The following is a 21,997-nucleotide window of genomic DNA, read 5'->3' on the forward strand; positions in this document are numbered from 1 at the left end:
AAAATACTTATAAAGATATGAATCTTGGTTCTATTCCCTAGAGATCCTGATGGGTGCCCAGGTGCTTCTGACTTTGAGAACCCTGCTAAAAAATGTGTTCTAAAGCAAGAAAGAACATCAGGAAATGTAACCAGCATGAAAATGAGTAGTGGGAAACCTTCCTCTTCTATTTACCTATATCCCTTTGAAGTAAAGCAAAACCTCAGGCACATACCCTGTGTTTCTTTGATTCTTCTAGCCACCTCCTTATCCATTCATGTACCTATCCACCTGAAAATTGTGAGATGCTCCTGCATTGTGTGTGCTAGGTACTCTCTAAGCAGGTGAGAAGCAAAGGGAAAATTATACATGTAAGTCAGGCTCTACTCCAGAAGAATTTAAAACCTACAATCACTTGTCTAAGAAACTTCAAGATAAACAACACAGGCATAGCAAAGGTTTAAGAGCAGGAACATGTCAGCTTTCATCTGTCTTTTTCTCTTAAAAAACACCCATAAGTCTTGATCTTTGCGTTAACATGAAACCCTTTTCATTTCTTATTTCCTGCGGAGGATTTAACTAGGATTCTGAGGCCAGCCTGTGAATTTCATGTCTTTTTCAATGACCCTTTTAAATGTTCACAAAATGTGGCTGGGTTGGCATCAATCTGACTTGTGGGGATCCAGAGGTTGGCTATTTTAGAGGCTTATAAATTGGTTTCCCTTGCATTATACATTATATATTTTGATGCAGAACATCTACTCTTTGATTTTCCTTTTCTCCTTCACCCTCTAAAAGCCCAAAGACATTAACGGATTTCCTGTTGCTGAAACATGCCCCTAACTGGACATTCCCTGCAACCTGACAACTGCCATTTGGTTTTTTTTCTCAAAGTTAGCACTGTATTTTTTTCAAAAAATCTGTTACCCTCTTCCTCCCCTTGGGGAAGTCCTTTTTACTGAGGCTGTCTCTGTGACTGGAGTCATAGTGGGAGTGGGAGAACCAGGAATTCTGGAAGTCTGGCTGAGAGCAAGGCTGGGCCAAACTTATTTATTTGCCTTTTGAGAGGCTGTTTTTGCCTAGTTGTTTACGTCTTTGGTATGCTTTTCTCTCCTACCACTGACCCCACCATCCCAATTTCTTGTCATCTCAGAAGCTTCAGAGTCAATTCCCTATCACTTTTGCAATTCCTCAAAGACTCAATTATTTAGCCAATCTTTCCCCCCGCATGTCAAAAGTGAGAAATTACTGTTCAGAGACTGATGGAAGAGCCAGCAACCAGGCTACTCAAGGGTATGGCTTTTCCTGGGGGAACTTGGTGAGTTGCTGAAGAAAGGGGAACCGAGAAGTGAACAGAGATTGATTGAAACAAACAAACGACCCCTCTTTTAAACAGGGCGAGGGATAGACCAATTTCCCTGTCTGCTGGTTAGATGCTGATAAGCCTGCAGGGGCTCTGAGCCTGAGGACTGGCTGAGGCACAAAACAGAAGGAGCCTGGGTCTCCGAATCACCATGGAGAAGGTCGTTTCCCAACACACATATGAACGCGTGTTCTACTGTGTCAAGCCACTGAGATATGGGGATTGTTTGTTAGAACAGTTCTCTTACCCTAACACAAAAGGGATATGAACACTCACAGGACGTTCAGGGAAGAAAGGCACTAAGCTGTTCCTTCCACATGCCAAGGACTCAAAGGCGTACAGGAGAAGGCTCTATGACAGCTGCATGTCCTTAGTAAGACAAAGGCTTTCACACGAAACACTCACTGGTGGATCCTTTGCTGGCTGAAAGGGGCAGTGTAGCAGTCATTCTCCTCCAGGTCTGGCAGTGTCTCCTTGTCCAGCCTCATGGGCTTCTTAGGTAACCATCTCCGAAACCTGCTTATTTGTTTATCGATCCTGTGGTACATGGAAGGCAAGACCAAAGGGTACAGCATGTCAGCATTGCCCCAAAACACAGGACGGAAGTCTCCATAGAGCCATAATTATCACACCACACACCCCAGGCACTCTCACTGTACATGAGCCCATGATACGCCTATTCTACAGACAGAAAGTAGAGAGTCTCAACTCCAGTGTTTTTTCGATCTCATCGCAGGGCCTCAATATTATTGTCTATGAAATAGCGGCCAAGAGTTATATGTTCACCCACATGCCAATAAATGACCAAGGCTGGGAGGCTCTGGAAAGGAAGTGAAGAGCCCCTTAAGCAAAGCAGCAGGGACCTTAACTTCTTACATTCCGCAGGTTCTAGAAACTCATCTTGTATTTGGAAAATTTCCCCATCTTCCCTTGGTTAGGGAAGTGCTCTGGCCGTAGTTAACTTTCAGCAGGGCAGCTGACAGCACATCCCAGTGGGTTGCCTGTGTGCACAGAGCGTGATGTCATGATTTGCTTCCTGCCTTTCACACCTTCCCTGAGCTGCCTCTCAGGAGACAGCAGGCTGTTCAGCTTTCAGTCTGTCTTTCAGGCTGACTCCATGGCTCTCAAAGTACGGGGCATGATGCCACATGTGTCACTCCTGCCACGGCGCACAATGATGCCGAGTCACAGAAAACAACAGTGTTGTGAGGGTGCTTTACAAGCCACAGTCCCCCCCGCCCAACCCCCTCCCGATTCCTCTGGCTTCTGCCAATGAAAGCATCTGGCTTCCAAGTGACCAGATTGACCGTCATTCACAGAAAACCACTAGAAGGAGCAAAATGCCCAACACACTTGAAAACAACTGTGCTACTTCAGGTGTCTATACCCACTGAAGAAAGTATGTTCCAAGAGCACGTATCAAGTAGCATCTCTGAGGCAGAATGAACAGGTACCATATTCATTTTACACATCATAGAAGAGACCCGTAGTGGGTCAGTATCCAGCTCAAACTACCCAGCCGGTGAATAAAGCCAGGAACAGAATGTTGGTTTTGGACTCTTGATTTTAGGGGTCACCCCATCAAAGGAGTTGATCCTGGAAATCTTCACTTCAAGGCTACAGAAGGGATGGATTCCTCTAATGAAGAAAATATCTAAATGCCCTCTAAGTCTATTAATTACACATAGAATTTGGGCAGGATTTTTTTTTCCAATTCAAAAAATATTTACACGGCACTTTATCCTTTTCAATGAAACTTCTAGGTGAAGGAATTACTTTTTCTATAACCAATGAGCTCCAAGACGAAAAATAATAGTTAACTCTTTTACCACTTCTTTTATTCTCTGCAGGGTTCCAGTCTCACCACAACCCCCTTCTACCAAGTGGTGGCTGGCCTTTCTTCAGGACCCCTGAAAGTTCAGAGTAGAAAGAATCTCACAACTTTTCTAGGCCCTTCCTCTCAAAGACAACTCGTACCTACCACATATACGCACACAGAAATAAAGATTCTACTCAAGGTCATGTGCCCAGAAGAGAATAATACATTGGAAGGCCCCAAAGGGAGGGAGGGAGAAACAGTTCCCATCTCCTCCATCCTTCCTCCTCCTGGTCCTCTCCTCTCTCACCACTCTTTAAAGACACTTGAAGTACAGTGACATAATGCACACCAGAGACACAGCAGAATATAGTGACTGAGAACACAGGGTTGCAGTACCTGGATTCAAATCCTGGCTCTGTAAATATTAGCAGTGTAACCTTGGGCAAGTCATTTAACTTTGCTGTGCCTTAATTTCCTTATCTATAAAGTGGACATGATAATAATACTCAATTCATAGGGTTGTGGTGATTAATCAATATGTAAAAATCTCCAGAAGATTATCTGGTGTACACTAAGTACTGGCTATTATTACAAACTTTTTCCCCCCAAAATAAGAATTTGGGCAAAGAGCTTGCCTCTTAACATTTTTTTCTTTTCAATTCAAAGTTAATTGTGCTTCACCAGCATCTACAACTTGGCCAAGTTCAATGAGGTAGTCCTTAAATGGACTCATAAATTATACTTCCTAGGCTAAGCTGGTGGCCTTCCCCATAACTCTTGGTTTTATTTCATCTGATTGCCTTTAAACTCGTTCAAGAAAGAGGACATTGGCCCAGAGGCTTTTCATAATAGAGCTTTTACCTCCCACACATCTCTAGTCTGCAGCACTAATCGGATTACACTTTGCAAAGTTCACATTCTTACAGAATCTGGGCTCTGCGTGCCACAACTATGAATTAAATCCAGCTGGGTACAGTGCTCAGCATGGATAAAAACAAATAAAGCTGTGCAAAAGCAGGCATCAATACTCTATGGGAATGAAAGGGCAGCTTTCAGCAACAGCTTGTAGCACCACAATTTAAATGAAATGTGGAGATGTTGGAGAGAGAGTGGAACAGGGTAATGAAAATGATTCATTGAAAAATGAGGAGGGGCCAGAAGTGGAAGGAAGAGAAGGGAGGCTCCTAAAAGAAGCTGGGATGTAGAAATGGGGTGCCTAAATCCTGCCTCTGTTGCTTATCAGCAGTGTGACCTTCCACGAATCACTCACCTTTTTAAGCCTTATTTTAAATTGGGCTAATCATCATCATCACCATCTTACTGACCTTGCAGGGTTGTCAGGAAACCTACAAAGGATGGTGTGCATGCAATGCTTTGGAGAAGCTGCCAGGCAAATAGTGTTATTAGTAACTTAAGGACCAGGGAGGCTAATATAAAAGTGATGGAAAGCAGAGGAACTGGGCTTTTAAAACACTATGGTGGAAGAAAGATATTCAAAAGATATCTGAAAAACAAAACACCTAAGACACTGGCTGGGGGTGGGAGTGGGTGGGTGAATCGGCCTTCAGTGCGGTAGCCTGAGCAGAAGCAGGAGGACAAAGCATGGACTGTACAGGTTCCACCACACATGCTGGTCCATGCTCTGTGCTCTTCAAAATTACAGAAACAAATACTCAAATGTGGTCAGTGGTTTGTACCCTCTTCTGGTTGGCAGAATGGCTCCCGAAATATGCGTGTACCCTAATCACTGGAACCTGTGAATATGTCATGTGACATGGCAAACGGACTTTGCAAATGTAAGCAAGGTTACAGACCTTTAGAGTGGGAGAGCATCCTGGATTACGCAGGTGGACCCAAATTAATCATATGAGCCATTTAAAAGGAGAGAACTTTGCTTAGCATAATACCTTCTTGCTAAGCAAAGTCAGTGATAGAAAGACAAATATATGATTTCACTCATGTGGAATTTAAGAAACAAAACAGATGAACATAGGGGAAGGCAAGGAAAAATAAAATAAGATGAAATCAGGGAGACAAACTATAAGAGACTCTTAACTCTAGGAAACAAACAGGGTTGCTGGAGGGAAGGTGGTGGGGGGATGGGGTAACTGGGTGATGGGCATTAAGAAGGGCACATGATGTAATGAGCACTGGGCGTTATATGCAACTGATGAATCACTAAATTCTACTTCTGAAACTAATAATACAATATATGTTAATTAAGTTGATTTTAAATAGAAAAATTAATGAAAGGAGAGAACTTTCTCTAGCTAGAGATAGCAAAGATGAGGCAGAGGGGAGTGTCAGAGATATTCAAAGTGTGAAAAGGACTCAACTGGCCATTGCTGACTTTGAAGATGAAGAGGGCCAGCAGCCACAGAGTGCAGGCAGCCTCTAGAAGCTGAGAACAACCTTTGTCCAAGAATCCTAAAGAAATTTAGCACAGAACTGAATTGTGCCAGCAACCTGAACAAGCCTGAAGATTATTCTCCCTCATGGCCTCAAGAAGAGCCTAGGCCAACCAACACCTTCACATTAGCCTTGAGAGACCCTGAGCAGAGAATTCAGTTAAGCCTCCACCCCTGGACTACTGACCTGCAGAATGGTAAGATAATAAATTTGTGTTGTTTTATGCAGCTAAGTTTGCAGGAATCTGTTACAACAGCAACAGGAATTTAATACGCCTCTGAAAACAGTCTTGGTCTGATTTTCCCCTTGAGACCTGGCCATGGCTGGTCAGGCTCCCAATACTGAGACTAACACTCCACATGCTACTCCACCTGTCAGTCCAGTGACTCTGGGAACAAAGATCTGTTTCTCTGTGGCTGGATGACAACTGGCCACTCTTCAACAAACATTCCCGTCCCAAACTGTGGTACTTAGGCATCTCTGGGGATCCTCTTCCACAGTGCAAGTAAAAACACATAGTGAAAAGTCACCAGGCTGGAAAGCATGAGACCCAAATTGGGTTTCTGATTCTGCTGTTTTTTAGTTACTACATGTTGCTGGTGATTTGGGCAATAGTATCTCAGCTATATTCTAAACAACAAGCTAATAAAGAGCTTTCCTTTTCACAATATAATGGATAACCTTTCATACAGAATGATGGACTCTGAAGTTGAAGTACGTTCCCAACTTGTTGTCCATCTCTCTAATGATGAGTGCATGCTGGACAATTGACTAAACCTCTTGGAGTGAATGCACCTGTTTCATGAGTCAGTGGTGAGGACTACAGAAGATAACAAATATCAGGTGTTTGCTCAATGCCTTCTATGTACAAAATGCTCAGTTCAGTGGTGGTGTCTAGGATGCAGAAGATGAGGATGATAAACTCTTATGTAGAGATCAATGGGAATTCAAGAGCTAAGATTCTCACTTGTGGACTGAGGTCTGTGCTCCCATCTTGATCTAATAAACTTCCCTAAAGAGGCAACCCTGAAATTCTCTTAGATGTATGAGTTGAGGAACCAACTAACTAGAAAGTATCCAATTTGTCTCTTAAGTATAGGAGTTGGGCTTACTTAATAAAATCTCCACTGACTGGGAAAAGCAAAGAGAAAATGTTGGATTAATGATTTAGTATTGATTTTGGCTGGACGCATTATCACTTTGTGCCATTTCTGCCATTTATTGAGCAAAAGCCCCCTTATAGACTACATAGGCAAATCAATAAAGATACAATGGATTGATCATCCACTTGGGCATTTCTGGCCTTAACTTGTCAAGCTAATATCTGAAGTAAAATGTGGCTATTTTTATAGAAAGTTGTTATTACAGTAAGTTCAGGGTTCCCCCCAAGTTCTGGTTCATGGCAGGTCAGGTCCTGAGTGGCTAGAAAGAGCTGGCAGCGCAGCCCAGGCAAATGGGTACAGACTACCAGCTCTGTGTGCTACGCGTTCCCAAGCTGTGCCTTGGAAATATGCTTTGGGAAGGTTCTGCTAGAACCTCTTTGATGCTTTGTTCCCTTGACTGCAAAGGGGAGACTATCCTACCCACCTTAGGAGTGGTAATAATTAAAAAAACGGCCACATGCCAAAGGATTTCACTCCCCACATACTAAGCCATCAGTAGGCCTTTATAAATTACCTACTGTGTGCAGAGCACCAACCTGGATGCTGTGGGTATACCCTGAAGAAGACCAGGGCATTCCCCTCGAGCCACTAACAACCCAGGAGGGAGTTTGTACTAATGACAACTTAATTAGGCTAAATGAAATGAAATAGGCTACTTCAGAGATACCTGCTTTTCCCCAGACCAGAATATTATAATAATAGCATCACATTTCAAACAGATTACATTTTTAGGGGTGATATACCTAAAAGGAAACTACAGATAAACTTTCTTTTCTTTCTTTTTTTTTTTTTAAATGGAGGCACCATACAGAGCCCTACATTGCAATAAATGAAGCCCTCCTGGACTGATAACAGTTAGACAGCAGGAGCCTTGAATTTCTTTTTCCTCTTCTGAGAGCCAGGTCTCCTATATTTATAGCCTCTCCTTGGATAGGAGCTAGGATTCTTTTAGGTCACAAGGCTACTAACTGGGGCACAACCTAAATATCTCATAGAAGAGTCCAAAGGCTTTGGAACATCTACATATATTAATTTTTTAAAACTAGGATGGAAAATACAAGTTATTTTGTCATTTGCCTGTATACTCAACTGATAAGATTGCAACTGCACTGAATGTATAATGTAGTAGGGGCAGCAGTTATTTTGCCAAACGACTGCAAAGGGTAACATCAGGCAGGTGTGTATGGGGGAGCGGACGGAAAAGGAATGAGTAGTAATGAGACTTCAGCTACAAGCCACTGACCATAATCAAATTTGTTCCTTTGTAATCACATCTTCCACAGACTATATTTGCAGTTTTTGGCGAAGGCAAAACAAAACAAAACAAACAAAAAACCCCACAAACACACACAAAAAAACAAAAAACCGGGCAGAAAACAGGTGATAAATTCCCTCTCTTTATTGGATAGGCAATTTATAAGGCCTATAAATCTGCCCAAAGAATCAAAGGAGCATTTAATAGACCAAATACATGATGAAAATAGCATTTACTCGAAGAATATAAGTCTGAACCACATCAGTGTGTTTTATGGGGGGGGTCGGATGATTTAAAAAAATCGAGATATTTGTGAGAAGATGCTCTATCTCTGTCTGCTCGGAAACTTTGTAATATCATTTCCTTTAGCATTAAAGGAGATAAGGCTGTTTCAGGGATGCTTTTGCAAAGTAATGGAATTATCATTTACGTCGATGAAACTAAATGCTAAATTAAATATCCATATTTAGTATGGCATGAGAATTTTAGAACACTCAGTCAATGTTTTATTACTGGTGTACAACCAGGATAGCCAGACGTAGATGTGCCCTTCAATTTGGAATATCAGAGCTGGCTACAAAGAGATACTCTCCATTGTCTGAATCTGTTCTGAGGTGAAACAAGAGTTAAAATAGATACCAAAATTTCTGACAAACTGCACTTTAAAAATGAAACCAGACATTGGAGTTCACTAAGGTACACCACTGCGGTGATGTGGTAAGCAACGGAGCTTGTCTTAGCAGGCGGTCTGAATCAATGTGTCCTACTACCACGGTTCGGATTTCTTTTCTCTTCACTTTGAGTCTTCCAGTGACTTCCAATGCCTAAATTCTTCTATAGTTATGATTTATGCTCTTGAAGTAGCACTGAATTTTTCAGGCCAAATATTACCGTTCAGTAAGTTGTTCTTTCAGTTCAAGAAATAAGGATTTCCCAAACTCTTACTCACTTAAAACCTCTCTGCTGCATACCTGGAGAATATGTGATTGGTCACCTGTCACAGTCTCCTCTCCTCTGCTTCCTTCCTCTTGGCTACTGTTCTTAAGCGTGCCCCCTCTCTATTTTCCTCTATCTCAAAAATTTATCAAGGTAGTAGTGAACCCTCACTGCCTCTGATGCATCAGGGCCTTCCATTCTCCACCAGCTGTAATTTGGTTTCTATTACCCTCCTCTCTGGTCGTGATTCTCAAAATGTAGTCCCAGATCAGCCACAACGGCATCACTTAGGATCTTGAGAGAAGTGCAAAATATTGCGCTTCACCACAGAAACTCCAGGGATGGGCTAGATAATCTGAGTGCTAAAAAACCCTGAAGATAATTCTGAGGTCCACTCAACTTTGAGAACCACCTCTCATGGAGACTGCTATCATGGTAGTTATCACTAACTTCTAAGTATTGAAAACTGATTCTCATCTCTCAGCCTCCATCAGAAGTTGAAGAACACCCATTCTTATGGGAACTCTTCCCTGGTTCCTTTGACACTGTCTTCCCGTAGGTTGCCTCCTTATTCTTTTTCATCTTCCTTCCATCTCTTCCTGCCTCCTTAACAAGATTTTCCAAGGAATTTACCATCGGCCCTCTTTTTGCACTTTACACCCTTCCCTGAGAAACCCCATCCACTCCTCTGGCTCAAGTCATGACTTCTATACTCTGACTTCCCAACTGGATTCTCTAGCCTTACTTCCAGTTGCTTTGCCATCATTTCCAGAGGCCTTCAGGACACCTGTGTGTCAAAGACCTACTGTGAGTTATAATACTGAATTATTAAAACAAAAATTATCATCTTTCTCATCATACCTGTACCTCTTCTGGATTTCCATTCTCCTTTTACCGCCAACATTTTCCCAATCCCTTAGATATGGAAACCTCTTTCTCTTTCCTGTCTCTCAATTTCCAAATACTTGCTAAGTCCTTTTGCCTCGAATTTCATAATCTTTCTCATACACTTTGCCTTTTTGCTCTGTAGATTATTTTTCATCTATCCAGGGAGAACTATAATCTGAATGTTCTTTGGAGTAAAAGCTGAAGAGACAGAGAGATTATGGCTTATTTTAAGGAAGAATTTCCTAAAAGTCAGGTGCCCACAGTTGCATTCTGAAATTCCCTGTTTGCACAGATGTTCAAACATGGGCTGGCTGGCCATTTAGCAGATGTTCAAGTATCTGTTGAATGGCTGGACTTGGTGACATCTGATGTCCAATCCAACCTTGAGATTTATGGTTCCTTTTACCACCATTTTCTTTTAAGCCCTCATTGCTCATCCCTCCCCCATTGTGAAGGCAAATGTTTCAGTTCCAAGTCTGTGTCTGACAATTTAGACACACCTGGTTTTTCTATGCTTTTCTTTGTGACCTCCTTTTTCCTCACTCAAATCTTCTCACGTGTGTAGAGACGCATTTGCCCATTCACCCCACCTACTATGTGCTAGGTGCCGGAAATACAGAATTGGACAAGCCATCCTTGCCTTCACATACCATCCAGGAGGACAGATGGACATCTACATCATAGATTAGAGCACAGGTCCAGCAATCTTGTGTTTTAATAAGTCCTCCAGGTTACTCTGATGCTGGTTAAAGTTTGAGAATTACAGAGGACTACTGATATAGGCTAATGTGTTACCTCAGGGTTTAATAGAAGGTCACTATATGACAAGGGACCAATCTAAATAATGGTGAATCCAAATGCCATGGCTACTGTCTAAGCAAAGAAGAACTGCTAGTAAGGATATTGTGCAGGGAAATTTTGGAAAACACATCTTTGTTTCGTTGGATGTCAATTCTTGTATCATACTTTATTGAGTATACATGCATTTGAGTAAATCCACTAGAATATGTCAATTACTCTTATACTTATCATTCTGCATAGCACACAAACAGAGTAAACATGAATCTTAATTCTCACAGAACTGAACAATAGGATTTTCAGAGAAATGCAATGGTCTCCAAATTTAACTATCAGCTCAGCTCAGGGTGAATGATACATAAGACCAATTAAAATTTTGAAATTAGATTTCCAGTGATCACAACAGAATTGAGTTAAAGGACATCACTGATGCTTCCTCCTTTCTCCCTGGCTTCTCAAAAAATGAGAAACAAACTTTAGAAGAATACATAGTACATTAAAGGCAATCTTTAGCCAGTAGAATTTTGGGTGGGTGGGGAGGTTAAAAAAAAAAAAAAAGTAGGAAGGGCTTCTGGTAAGTTAATACATCTGCATATTTTATTAACAAAATATTACTAATATAGGAGGGCCCCACCCATGGGGGGCTAAACAGCTATCAGCTTTTTGAGTTGTTCATTGTCTGCACTTCCAATTTCAAGTTACTTATGGCGGAGGATGGGATTTGCGTGGAAAAAAATAACATTCAGACCAAAGATGTGCTGAACAGCTGGGTTTTCTGGTAATTTATCTAATAGAATGGGCTAAAAAAAACAAAAAACAAAAAACCAGCCCCAACACACCTGCAGATAAATTCTGTCCTTCCAAGTATGGAGAAATCACAGGGAAGATTCTGAAAGAAACATTTCCATCTTTGCTTTTTTCTTTTCAGGCTAACCTGAAATAGCTATTTTTGGACTGTGCATGGCAGCCAATTTTGCCATGGGACAAAGGCCCATCCTCCCCAGCTTGTATTCCTTGTCATTGTTGGAAAAAAACCAGGCCAACATATCAAACACATCATGACAGAGCATGCTACTAACCTGCTCATGAACTTGTACCGGCGGGGCAGGTAATAGATTTTTCTCCTGGAAGAACAGCAAAAATGAAGCCAGTCGAGAAGAAAACCCATCGTCAGTTACAGTTTGAACTAGCAAGGAAGGAAAGGAGATTGAAGATAGAAGCCTGTAAGAGGTGAAGAAGAAAAAACTAAAAAGAGATTAACAGTGAGAAATGTAGTTGGAACATAGGGCATGCATTTTTGAGTCATGAAATCTTACGAAATACTTTCCATTGATATTTCTCCCTCTCATTATCATAATTTTTTATGGTTGCTCCTCGCCTACACAGCCTGTGCAGAGCAATGATTTGAAGCAACTGGTATTCATGTGAATTTAGCTGAGGTCAGCTTTTTTTCAAGGAATGAAGAAATGGATTGCCAGCCTGCCGGCAACATGCACAATTTAACGGGCATACTATTATATTAACTAATATTTATACAGCACTTCAGTTTACAGAACACTTGTCTCATTTGATACAGGCAGGGTAATATAAAAATATATATTTTACTACCAGTATGGGAAGAACACTAATCGGCATCAACATCCTGCTGCAAATCACCACACTGGGGAATACTGCCTAACCACTGGCCCTGATTATAGGTGAATTAAAGAGGTAAAACAAGGAATCTTGGAAAAAATCTTTTAAAAGTGAGATTTGTTAAGGATGTGTTGTACTTCTGTATATCTGCATTTTTTAAAGCATTACAGATTAAAATTTAGGGTGTAATCTGAATGGAGAGCATATGGATTCGATGCTTTATAAAAATGCAATCAGCCTTTCCATAGTTTGGGCTTCCACCAATGGAGTAGTAAGGAAATTAATGTGGTTTATATGTATTCTGAACTGTTACTGAGCTCTCTCATTTAAGGAAAATGGGAAGTCTATATACAACTAGCTTTGCACATCTGTGAAAACTTAAAAATATATTCATATTTTTAATAGGTAAAACTATAGAGACAATAAGAAGATCAGTGGTTGCTAGGGGTTTGTGCTGGGGTGGGCAGCAAAAGGGATGGACAGATGGAGTAAAGAGGATTTTTAGGGCAGTGAAAATATTCTGTGTGATACCATAATGGTGGATACATGACATTATGGATTTTTCAAGACCCATAGAACTATACAACCCAAACAGTGAACCCTAAAGTAAACTACGGACTTTGGATAATAATAATATATCAATATTGATCCATTAATTATAATAAATATACCACATTAATGCAACATATTAACAATAAGGAAACTGTAAGTGGCATGAGAGTGGATATATGGGAACACTGTACTATCAACTCAAATTTTTATAAACCTAAAAATGCCCTAAAATCAGTCTATTAATTAAAAAAAGTCCATATCCATGGACATATAGGTACTTAAGAAGGAAATTTTATTCACAACTTCCCATAAGAAAATTATTCTTTAACTTTGTTTCACACATTGTAGGAATACAAATCCAAGGAGACTAAACCTGGGATTCAAAAGTGTAAGCTACAGAAAAAAATAAATACACATAACATTCTTTGAGGCATTTACATGTAGCCAAACTGATGTTTGTACATTTTGTTGAAGTGATATGGCAGGAAAATTCCTCCTTTGGAAATACATAGATCTTCTTAGGCTACAGTTATTTATCTGAAACACTGGATAAAACAATAGCACACATTTTAAATGCATCAGGTTGTAGCAAGTGAAGCTATGTTTAGGTAAAATCGCGTCAATATTAACGAGGCCAATGTGTCCACACATTAATTGTATTTTCTCCTAAAACTGTCCTGCAGGAACAGCTACATTTAAAAAGAAGACTATTAATCATAGTTATCATTGTTTTCATTTATTCCCTGGATCACATTCTCTTAACGTGGTATAAGGAAAGTATTAATGCTGCTGGCAGGCAGCACTTTCCTGCTACGTAATGACCATGTAAGAAGTGTTAGCTATGGTACAGTCAGGCCCTTCATATATGAAGTGCCTCCAGGGACTAGGAACTTGCTGTGCATTAACACTGCTCAAGTTTGTGCAATCTGCTTGGGTTCTTTGCTTGAGAAATACATTCTGGTGGAAGGTTTTGTGAGATTGCTGGGGAGGGATAACGTATCAATTTCACTAAGTTTTACTATCTCACTTATATCTGAACATAGACTTTGGATTGTTGGCTATAAGATGCTGATCTGATATACGACTGTATCTAAGCACAGATTTCTTTCCCTTTTGGTCTTTATGTGTGATACAGTATTAATCCATACTGGACAGTTATAGCATTGATAAATAACTGGCTTTAATTGTAATTATAGTGTAACAAGTTTCAATGGAAACTAAATTGATAAATGACTCAGTGATTTTATATAATATTTTTTAATCCTTGGGTTCTCAGATTTCCTTTGTTACATTTTAAATACAAAAATAAAAAGTTTAGAACGATGCTTATCTCAATTCCTTTGCGAATTCTGCCTTGAGGTAAACAGCCTCTATTTTGACTTGGTATTAGAATATAAAGGCCAATAAACAAAGAAAATAAGATGCACCAGGGAGATACATTACAGACCTGTGAATGGAAATTGTCCTTCTCTAAATGTGTCCCTAGTGCCTCCCTGTCTCTATAATTTTCCACAGCTCATTAAGAGGTATATTTCAGAATTGGCACCAGTTTGCCTGGTTTGTCGTCTGACTTGGTCTTATTGTCAAATTGTGAAGCAAAAGTATTTAATTCTTTATTAAAGAATTAGAATTGTCCTTTGTACTAAATCCTTCCATCTCCTTTAGAAGATTCCATTATTTACTTCCCATATATCTTGGCATTTATAATTTCAAGTTTAATACTTTATTTTATTTCCATCTAATACTTTATTTCCATCTAGCAAATAGAGATCACTTTTCCATCTAGCAAATAGAGATCACTTTTCTTCCTTAATCTGAAAATATGAATACTGGCTATGAGATGAAGGTAAATTAATCCTTTAAATAACTAAGCAATCCACACAAAGTATTTTCTAATTACCCTTGGAAAAAATATCAATGCTTGTGCTTGCACAGTATTTATGACCTGACTTTTTTAAAATTTAAAAATAGTTTATTTAAAAAATAGACCTCGTTTTTATGAAATTTCTTGAACTTGCTTTACTGGAAGCAGATTTGAATGTCAGGGAACCTCCACCACTGATGCCTGGGGTCTGGCCATTCAAAGCAGCAACACACAGGACTTCTGAAAATGGCATTTTAGAAATGAAAATGCCACTTGGAAAATGCTTCTTTCTCGTAGGCATTTGACATATCTACCTGCTAAGGACTGAATTAGCCAAGAATTTTCACCTAAAACCATGAAGTCACTAAAAGTCATGAAGACTTATGCATTTCCTAAACATTTAAAGGATCTTCTCTAAGAGTGTTCCAGTCTGCATTTCAGTTTTATTTGTTTCAAGAGAGGAGCACATTAGTTTTACAGGGGAACAGCAGAGACTAGGAAAAATATATTTACACCTACCTGAAAGGCATTCTTACATTCATTTGCTCTGCATATCTTCCAAGCACTTCCCATGGGGCATGCAACTTCACAAAGATAATGTCACTATTTATTAGAGAGGACTGAAACAGAAAAAAGAAACTAAATTGAAAAGTATACCCAAGTCTCCTATGGTTTAAATTGAATTGGAACTTAGAACACATGAATCTATATGGAGTTTAAGATTTGGGGCATTCTTCAGCAAAAAACTGGGTCCTTATGTGTGCCTCTATTCATTTAAAAAATATACCACTGTGTGTCAGGCTCTGGAGACCCAGCTGTGAACAAAAGAGATATGAATGGCATTTATATTCTACAAATATACAAAAAAAAAAAAAAAAAACAGGCAAAAACGAGTTTAAAAGAAAGGGATAAATTCAGATAGTGATGAACGTTCTGAAGATAACGCAGTTAATGGGAGAAGTTATAGGGAGGTGAGCACACACTACCTTGGGCAGGGGTGCAGAAAAGGCCCCTCTGCAGAGAGGACCTACAAATTTGAGACACAAAGGAGCCAGAGCTGGGTAAGAGCATGGGATGAGTGTTCTAGGTACAAAGGCCCTAAGCTGGGAAATCGCTTGGCATGTCTGATGCTCAGGGGCAGTAAGGAGAGCAGAGTGGCTGGAGTGTATTCATCATGAAGATTAGCGTAAGAAAAGGCTGAAAAGGTGAGAGAAGCCAGCATGTGCAGTGCTTTATCAGCCCCAACAGGACAACTGGACTTTATTTTAGGAACACTGGGAAGTCATTTTGATTTAGGTTTTCAAAGATCACTGTGGCTACTGCATGGAGAAAACATTATAAGGGAGAGCTGCAGCAAAAGCAGAGAGAAGAGGAGATCTCTCAACCTTCGAGACAAAAGCAAAAATTGATGGTGGTGGAGATGGGGGGACTTGGTGATGTGAGTCTTGAATCTGGGTGGGTGTCAGGGAAAGCTTTTTCAAAGGACTGTGTTCTTTGGCCCAAAACTTTTGCCTCCTCTTGGGCTTTTTATCAATACAGCACATACGGAAGTCAACTAGGACTTCACATTTTATTTTTTTAAGAGATTTTATTTGTTTATTTGAGAGAGAGTGAGTGAGAGACAGCACAAGTCAGGGGAGGGGCAGAGGGAGAGGGAGAAGCAGACTCCCCACTGAGCAGGGATCCTGATGCAGGACTCAATCCCATGACCCCAGGATCATGACCTGAGCTGAAGGCAGATGCTTAACCGACTGAGCCACCCCGGCGTCTCCCCAATTAGATTTTCTTTGGAAGTCATTTCCCAGGGGTAGGGGTGGGTTGTTGAAGGACGTAGAAGAAAAATGAGAAAATAGTGAGCCAAACCAGCTTAAACCAGCAAAGTGGTCTATTATTTATCCGTATCTTTTTCACACAGGCTCATTCTGGACTGCATGCCATTTAAATTTTTATAGCATAAGAATGTCAACAGATGTGTTAGGCTTTTGTGGCTTACCTCTCCTTGTAACAGTATTTATAAACACTCCAATACTTCTACACAGCTGGCAAAAATAGAAGCCCAAATTTAGGGGGTAAATTTGCACTACAGGGAACTGTTTTTAAATTGCAGATGATGTGCACTTGCAATTCATTGCTCATATTTTCATTCAGAGTCTTCTTGCTGGGCTTATAAATATTGTACTTAATTTATAATAATTCTTCAAGATATTACGAACATCAAATTAGTATCAACTACTAATTCGCAGGGGCTCTGACAGTGCTGAATTTCCCAAAAGGAGGAGGGCCTGGACCCAAATCCACAAGGGTGGAGGGCACCCTTTGATATTGGCCTGAAAAACCAAACATTCTGGTAATTCCAGCTGAAATGAGGTTTTATATTTTAGCTTGGGACAAGCAGATCTCTGACATCTGTAAGCCCCCCCAAAACAAGGAAAGTTTCTGTTATTCACAGGTAAATCCTCTGGACCTAGCACAATGTCTGGTCCAGAGGGAGCACATAGCCAATACTCATCTAATTGACAATATGGTTAGTGAAGTGTGAACAGTTAGTCCTGGTCAGATGAAAGCTGCTTGTCTTGTGAAGCAAGAAGTAACCGTGGATGAAGTGACTCTTGGAGCCAACATAGCTGGTAACAATAAATGAGGCGCCCAGCCAGGGAACAGACAAGCCAGTACACATTGAAGATGTGATGGACCAGGGCTAGATCTCTTTGCACAAACTGGTTTTCTATTTAGTAACCCATTATATCCAATCCTTTCTATACTGGGTGCTTAGAGCTATGTAGCCAGGGTGAGTGTGAACGAGCTCACAGGTGGCAGTGTCCATACAGAGCATGGAGAAATTGCACACACCCACAGAAATCTCCATCCCGTCCCATACATGTCTGCAGATGCAGATCTGAGATGGTCTCAGCTTATCAGTTGAGCGTTTTTGTATATTGGAAAAGACTGCCATTTGTTTTCTAATATATAGAACAGTTTTCCAAGTTATAAAACAAAAGAAAGGCTCTATTTTCTAAAAAAAAAAAAAAAAAATGGATCTTATTGTTTATCATAGATAAACAATAGCAGTATATCATATACTCAAATGGATCTTATTGTTTATTTTAAAGATATACTTCAGAGTCTGAGAAGGTTTTGTGGCTTTCCCACTTGAAAATGTTCATTGTGATAATGGGAATTCTTTAAGCTCACTTAGCTTTCCTACAGATTCTACATTCACTGGTTCTTTCTTCTCTCATCTTCCTATGATACAAAGAGGGAAACTGTACAACAAGGAATGTGGGAATGTGAATGATTCACAGACTCAACCAAACTATGATTTATAGCAGAATATCATTTTAGGATATACTCTCTTCACTCTCTTATTGTAATCGCTAGGTTTACGGAAAGTAAATACAGTGGAAGAAAAATCATTTTGTAGATCTCCATGAATATATGAAAACATTAAAGAGAATACATTAAAATATTTCTACTTAGGGCACATTTTAAATGCCACATTTCTGTGTGTGGAAAAGCCAAGTTCATTACCTGAACACACACGAAATCAACTAAAATTCTAGTGTGGGATCTCTTCCATTTTCTGCATAAAAGTATAGCTGTTTTGATTCATTCATTATGATAAAAATAACTTCAGTTTCCTTATTTCAATTATAATAATAATTATAAAGCCATCATTTTATTATTATTTCGTAGAGCTTTGTAATTTTGGAAGCGCTTTCACGTTGTTACCTCATTTTATTCCTACACAAACCTTGCAAGGGAGGCTTTCCTTCAATTTCTTAAAGGGGAGAGAGAGACTGGTCAAGTAATTCACTCATAGCCAAACTGAACATCTATCCCAGATACAGTTAGCACTCACATCCCTTGACTCCCTTGCCAATTCTACCTAATAAATTCTGAGGTTTAAATAAATCCATGGCTTTGTACATGCATTGAAGATACATAATTTCTGAATTGTTCTTTTATCAGTTTACACCAACTAAATTGAAAAGAATTCTATATCTTAGAAAACAAAGCAGCAAAAATGAAGCAAAATTAAGCAGTTAATGAACTTAGATTTGATTTGAGACAATTTAAAGTTTTTTTTCATAATCTTGAGAAAAATGTTAGCTGAATTCCCTTGGATGATGATGGATATTTATTCACAGGTCGTGTGTGTGTGTGTGTGTGTGTGTGTGTGTGTGTAACTTATTACTTACATTCAGTTTTTCAAGGAGGAACTGAACTTCAGCCCAGAAAAATAAATATGAGACAGATTACTGCTAATTATATGGCTCATATATCACTTTTTTCTCTACCACTGAATGATTATGCTACTGTTTCTAAATAGGTTTTTCCTCATTATTAAGTATTCCTTTCCACATAAATCCGAAGTGTGCAAGTGACAAAGCAAAGAGAAATGAAAATGATTTTTTGAAACAGAGTCATTTCATTAATATCTCACCCCTTAGGTTAGAACCATGGGGAGAAGAAAAAATGGCCAGTTAGAGGAGTTTGGAAAACATCCTGAGAAATTAAGAAGTAGCATGGAAACTACCTGCAGTAGAAATAGATAATATTCACAGAAAACATTCCTTCCTTCTTTCCTTCATTCAGCAAGATCCCATTCAACACCTTCTATGCACTCGATGCTAGGAGTACAAGGGTATATATAAGTCTGGGGCCTCACCTGGGCATGTCATGATCTAGTAAGGGAAGGTTAAATCAAGCAACAGTAAGGAAAAGAAGAAATACCATGCCATTATCTAATTCAAGCCATCTCTCTAAGACACACGTATGGATGTACGCATGTTTACATCTCATGACCCTGATACCATTGCTGAGAAGGAGATGCTGATGGAGATACAGCACAAACTCAGTTTTGGAAATGTTAAGTTTCAGTTACCTATGAGAAGATGCCTTGTAGGTAGATAAATTAGTCTGGAACTCAGGGGGGAGCAGTCTGGGCCAGAGATACAGAGTAAGCATGGCCAGGACATAGATGGTATTTAAACCATGGCACTGGAAGAGGTCACTCTGAGAGAAAGTATAGCTGCAGAGCCACATGGGTAGCTGAACTTCAGAGGTTAGTTTAAGAATGCAGACTCTGGATTTGTATCTTTGGAATAAATACCTAGTAGTGCAACTTCTGGGTCATAGGGTAGGTCTATTTTTAACTTTTTGAGGGACTTCCATACTGTTTTCCAGAGTAGCTGCACTAGTTTGAATTCCTACCAGGGGTGTAAGAGGGCACCTGCACCCCAATGTTTATAGCAGCAATGTCCACAATAGCCAAACTATGGAAAGAGCCCAGATGTCCATTGACAGATGAATGGATAAAGAAGATGAGGTATTTATATACAACGGAATATCACTCAGCCACCAAAAAGAATGAAATCTTGCCATTTGCAACAACGTGGATGGAACTATACGGTATTATCCTAAGTGAAATAAGTCATTTAGAGAAAGACAATTATCATATGATTTTATTCATATGTGGAATTTATGAAACAAAACAGATCAATATAGGGAAAAATAAAATAAGACAAAATCAGAGAGGGATATAAACCGTAAAAACTCTTAACTCTATGAAATAAACTGAGGGTTGCTGGAGGGGATAGGGTAACTGGGTGATGGGTATTGAGGAAAGCACGGGATGGAATGAGTACTAGGTGTTATACGTAACTGATAAATCATTAATTCTACCTCTGAAACTAATAATACACTATATGTTAACTATATTGAGTTTGAATAAATTAAAAGAGGAAAAACAACAACAAAAAGAATGTAGACTCTGAGGTCAGACTCCACATATTCATATTCATATGTGTCTCTCTTAATAGCTTTGTGATCTTGGGCAAGCTATCTAATCTCAGTTTGTTCAACTGTAATATGGGAAATGACAGCAATATCTAATTATGGAATCATATTAAATGGCATAATATGGATAAGATGCACAGGTAGAAACACGTTAGTTATCATGATCTCCAAGAAGGGCCATGCCATATTGGTGGTGTTGGGAAGAACACAGCACTCCTACTCATCCAAGTTACAACCTGTAAATGTGGCAAATAAGGAACCAGGATCTGAGAAGAATTTTCCATTCTTTGACTACAAGTCTAAGTCTGAAGAAACCCTGAGAGTCAAGCCCCCAATTTCTGTCTCAGGGTCCCTCCATGGTCCCCAGGGTCTTTTATATGTTCCTCTAGGGACATTCACTCATTAAGATTCAACAGATATCCACTGACTACTACATATCAGATACTCGGCTGAATATACGAGGTAGACAGAATTTAGTTTCTAGTAGTAGACAAACATTAAACAAATAAACATGATTTAAAATTATGAGAAGTGACAAAAAGGAAAAAATAGAATGCTGTGGGAGAGAAGAACTGGAGGCACCTGGCTTTAGATTGCCTGGCTGATCTCTGAAGGTATGGCATCTAACCCGAGATCCAAAAGATGAGAAAGTGCTAGCCATGGAGAAACCAAGTGAAGAGCATTCCAGACAGAGGGAACAGCAAGTACAAAGACCTGGAGATTGTACCATAAATTCAAAGACTCAGGTGACTGGACATTATAAAGTGTGAGGTAGGGAGAGTTACCAGAGATGGAGTTGGAGAAAATGGCTGTAGGCAGATCATGCGAGGCCAAGTTCAATGTGGTAAGGAGTTCAGATTTTATTCTGTAAGGTCATTTAGAAGTCACCAATGGGTTAAATTGCAGGAAGGTAACAGAATTCCTTGTTTTATAGAGTGTACTCTAAATGCTCTGTGGAAAACGTCCCAGAGGGAACACAAGGCTTGGAAGGTCAATAGGAAAGTTATTCCAGGAGGTCAGGTGAGACAAGATAATGGCTGAAACCAGAAGGCAGATGTAGTAAGGAAAAAAAGGAACAGACTAGAGATTAATTTGGAGGTAGATTTGAAAGGATTTGGGACTGGTCAAATGAGGAGAGAGAGAAAAAAAATCCAGTGTCCAGATGAGTGGGCATGTTGTTTCACCTGGAAAAGTGGATGGATCGTAGTACCGCACAATGAATTAGAGAAGAATCAGGGAAAAGATGTTTGTTTACTCCGGGATATGCTATGTTTGAGATCCCTGGGAGATATTTACATACAAGTGTGAAGTACGCAAATGGGTAGGTGAATCTGGCTCAGGGCAGGGGTTGGGGAGATGGGACTTACTAATCTGAGAATTACAGACAATCCACTGATATTTAAAAGCACAGAACTTGATGAGGTTACCTAAGGAAGAAGCAAAGACCAGGCGTTAGGGTACATCGACATTTAGAAGGTCTGGAAGAGGAGAAAGCAACCATCAGAGGAGACTAAGAAGGAGCCACCAGAGAGGGAGG

At 39.8% G+C, this 21,997-nt stretch overlaps 1 protein-coding gene across 1 annotated transcript in view; it reads right to left on the reverse strand.

Annotated features, from left to right (window-relative positions):
* Positions 1-21,997, reverse strand: part of ANO4 (anoctamin 4) — a 394,735-nt gene that overhangs the window by 129,058 nt on the left and 243,680 nt on the right. The window contains exons 8-10 of the mRNA XM_057316522.1: positions 15,181-15,281; positions 11,690-11,734; positions 1,748-1,879 (exon numbers count right to left, since the gene is read on the reverse strand). Of these exons, the coding sequence (XP_057172505.1) occupies positions 1,748-1,879; positions 11,690-11,734; positions 15,181-15,281 (278 nt within the window). The remainder of the gene's footprint in view (positions 1-1,747; positions 1,880-11,689; positions 11,735-15,180; positions 15,282-21,997) is intronic.

This window comes from Ursus arctos, unplaced genomic scaffold (assembly GCF_023065955.2).
Source record: "Ursus arctos isolate Adak ecotype North America unplaced genomic scaffold, UrsArc2.0 scaffold_21, whole genome shotgun sequence".
In the NCBI taxonomy this organism is placed as follows: domain Eukaryota; kingdom Metazoa; phylum Chordata; class Mammalia; order Carnivora; family Ursidae; genus Ursus; species Ursus arctos.